The sequence below is a fragment of the Octopus bimaculoides genome, chromosome 13 (assembly GCF_001194135.2).
Source record: "Octopus bimaculoides isolate UCB-OBI-ISO-001 chromosome 13, ASM119413v2, whole genome shotgun sequence".
In the NCBI taxonomy this organism is placed as follows: domain Eukaryota; kingdom Metazoa; phylum Mollusca; class Cephalopoda; order Octopoda; family Octopodidae; genus Octopus; species Octopus bimaculoides.
Genome location: NC_068993.1, coordinates 40797827 through 40800326, shown reverse-complemented (window position 1 = coordinate 40800326; position 2500 = coordinate 40797827). Strand labels below are relative to the sequence as shown.

Sequence of the window (2500 nt, the reverse complement as noted above, 5' to 3'; positions counted from 1 at the left end):
AATGATGATACGTGCGGACACACATTTACACACACGTTTAGTATTTTATGTGTGTGCATGCGCGTGCAAATGTATGAATCAATGCAATGGCAACTGCTTTATGAATGATTCATGAAGGGTTTCACACAGAAATTCAATAGGAAATTGCGCAACCCATCTCCATGTCATCACTTGTTACTTATTACAATGATTTGTCAACACTTCAATGTAATTTATTGAAGTGCTTTGTGTTTAAAGCATACTAGGGTAAATGAAGCCTCTGGAGGAGCCAGGCACCAACATATTTGTGTGTTTGTGTGTGTGTGTGTGTGTGTGTGTGTGTGTGTGTGTGTGTGCGCACACATGTTGGAGTGGAAAGATAAGAAAGCAGTTGAAGGAAATCTCAATTTTTGTTTTTGAAAGTTCTTTTGAAAAATACCCAAAAATTAAAATAATTAAGAGCATGTTAAAGGGAAATATATATATATATATATATATATATATATACTTTAAATACTTAATGTCTTAAACTAAAATAAAAATAAACAAATGATAAAAAAAAAGCAAGAAATATTTCAAGGAGAAGATAAGAAACAATGTTATATTATATTTTACATAAGTGTTTGTGTATATGTGAGGTTATGTGTGTGTGTGCGTGTGTTTGTGCTAAAGAGCTTGAAATTGTGTCAGAAGTTAATAATGATTAAACAAAAATAAAACAGGAAGACTAATTAACAATGAAAATAAAAATGAATAAATAAAATGCATCATTTTATAATTAATTGAGTGCCAAAGTGTGGTTTGTCATCAGCAATTGAATGGTACCAATTTTGGTACAGTTCTCTAGAATTGACAAGTGTAACTTGGATCTTAGTTTGTAGTGATGCAAAAGAGTAGGTGCATTAGCGTCATTTTTTTAAATATATTTTTATCTTTTATCTTTTAATTGTTTCAGTCATTAGACTGTGGCCATGTTGGGGGCAATGCCTTGCAGAGTTTTTAGTTGAATGAATCAACCCCAGTACTTTCTTTTTAAAGCCTAGTACTTAATCTATCAGTCTCATGTGCTGATCTGTCAAGTTACAAGTTGAACATCTTATCTGGCCACCACAGTCCCCAGATCTCAATATTATTGAACATTTATGGTGCATTTATAGAAAAACAAGTAAGGATTCGATATCCTCCACCATCATCACTCCAAGAACTGGAGACTGTTTTAGCTGAAGAATGGACAAAAATTCCTTTGGAAACAATTCAAACTTTGCATGAGTCCATATCTCATAGAATTCAAGATGTAATTACTGCCAAAGGCGGTCCTACTCCATATTAAAATAAATTTGCTTGAAATTTTAAGGTGTTTCCATTATTTTGTCCAACCCCTGTATATATATGTGTGAGTATATAAAAATATATATATATCACCAATCAACATCCGTTTTCCATGCAGGAATGAGTTGGGCTATATATATATATATATATATATATATGTGTGTGTGTATGTGTGTGTGTATGGCAAGAAATAAATAATAGTCATTACATATTTTTCTTTTATTAGAGCAAATTTGGCTTACAGATGTTTCCAATAGTCATTATAAGTACATTATTGATAGGTTTACTCAACTGGTCTATTCATCAGCTGAGAAAAATTGAACATCTCACCAAAAATTTCTCGTTATACACACACACACACACACACACACAGAGAAACTAATATGATTAATAATCAACTATGAATTGAGTACTTGCCTCGGTGCCAATTAATGTAGGTCGAATATATAAAGTATCACCAGGAGTTGAAGGAACCCAGTCAGCATCAATGGAAACCAATTTTTTAATACATTCTATTAATTCTCTGCCATCAAATGTCTGAAAAAGAAGAGAAGTTCGTATATAAAATAAACTTATAAAATCATGATGCAACGACTTGTAACAACCAATGTGCAAACACATATCTATATTATAAAATATAGATGAATAGAAATATTACATTTCTAAATCTCTCAGAGAGATTTATGGAGTAACAGCACGATAAAGTGATGGCTTGTTGCCAACTTAATGTGACAGTCCCAGGAAAGGAAAGAATGTTAGTTATTTATTCCCAAGAAACACTGTTTCTAGTTGGTCATGTGGCACAATCATTAAGGACAAAGAACTCTTGCATCACAAAGCCAACTAGAAACGGTGTTTCTTGGGGCTCAATAACAGTAACATTCTTCCCTTTCCTGAGTCTGCCACACTAAAAGAAAAAAAATATAGATAGTATTCCTTTTAATTTTGGAACAAGGCCAATACGTTTGAAGAGTGCAGTGGGGCAAGTTGATTCTATGAACATCAATACTTGACTCATATCTATTTTATCAACTTCAAAAGGCAAAGTTGATATCAGCCGGTTTTGAGCTCAGAACACACACAGCCAGTAGAATTACTGCTTAGCATTTGTCCCACATGCTAATCATTCTGCCATCTCACTGCTTTATAGAATATATATATATATATATATATATATATATATATATATATA

At 32.4% G+C, this 2500-nt stretch overlaps 1 protein-coding gene across 1 annotated transcript in view; it reads right to left on the bottom strand.

Moving 5' to 3' along the window:
- Window positions 1-2500, bottom strand: part of LOC106879281 (branched-chain-amino-acid aminotransferase, cytosolic) — a 435059-nt gene that overhangs the window by 84189 nt on the left and 348370 nt on the right. Inside the window, exon 5 of the mRNA XM_052972440.1 lies at window positions 1726-1845. Within this exon, the coding sequence (XP_052828400.1) occupies window positions 1726-1845 (120 nt within the window). The remainder of the gene's footprint in view (window positions 1-1725; window positions 1846-2500) is intronic.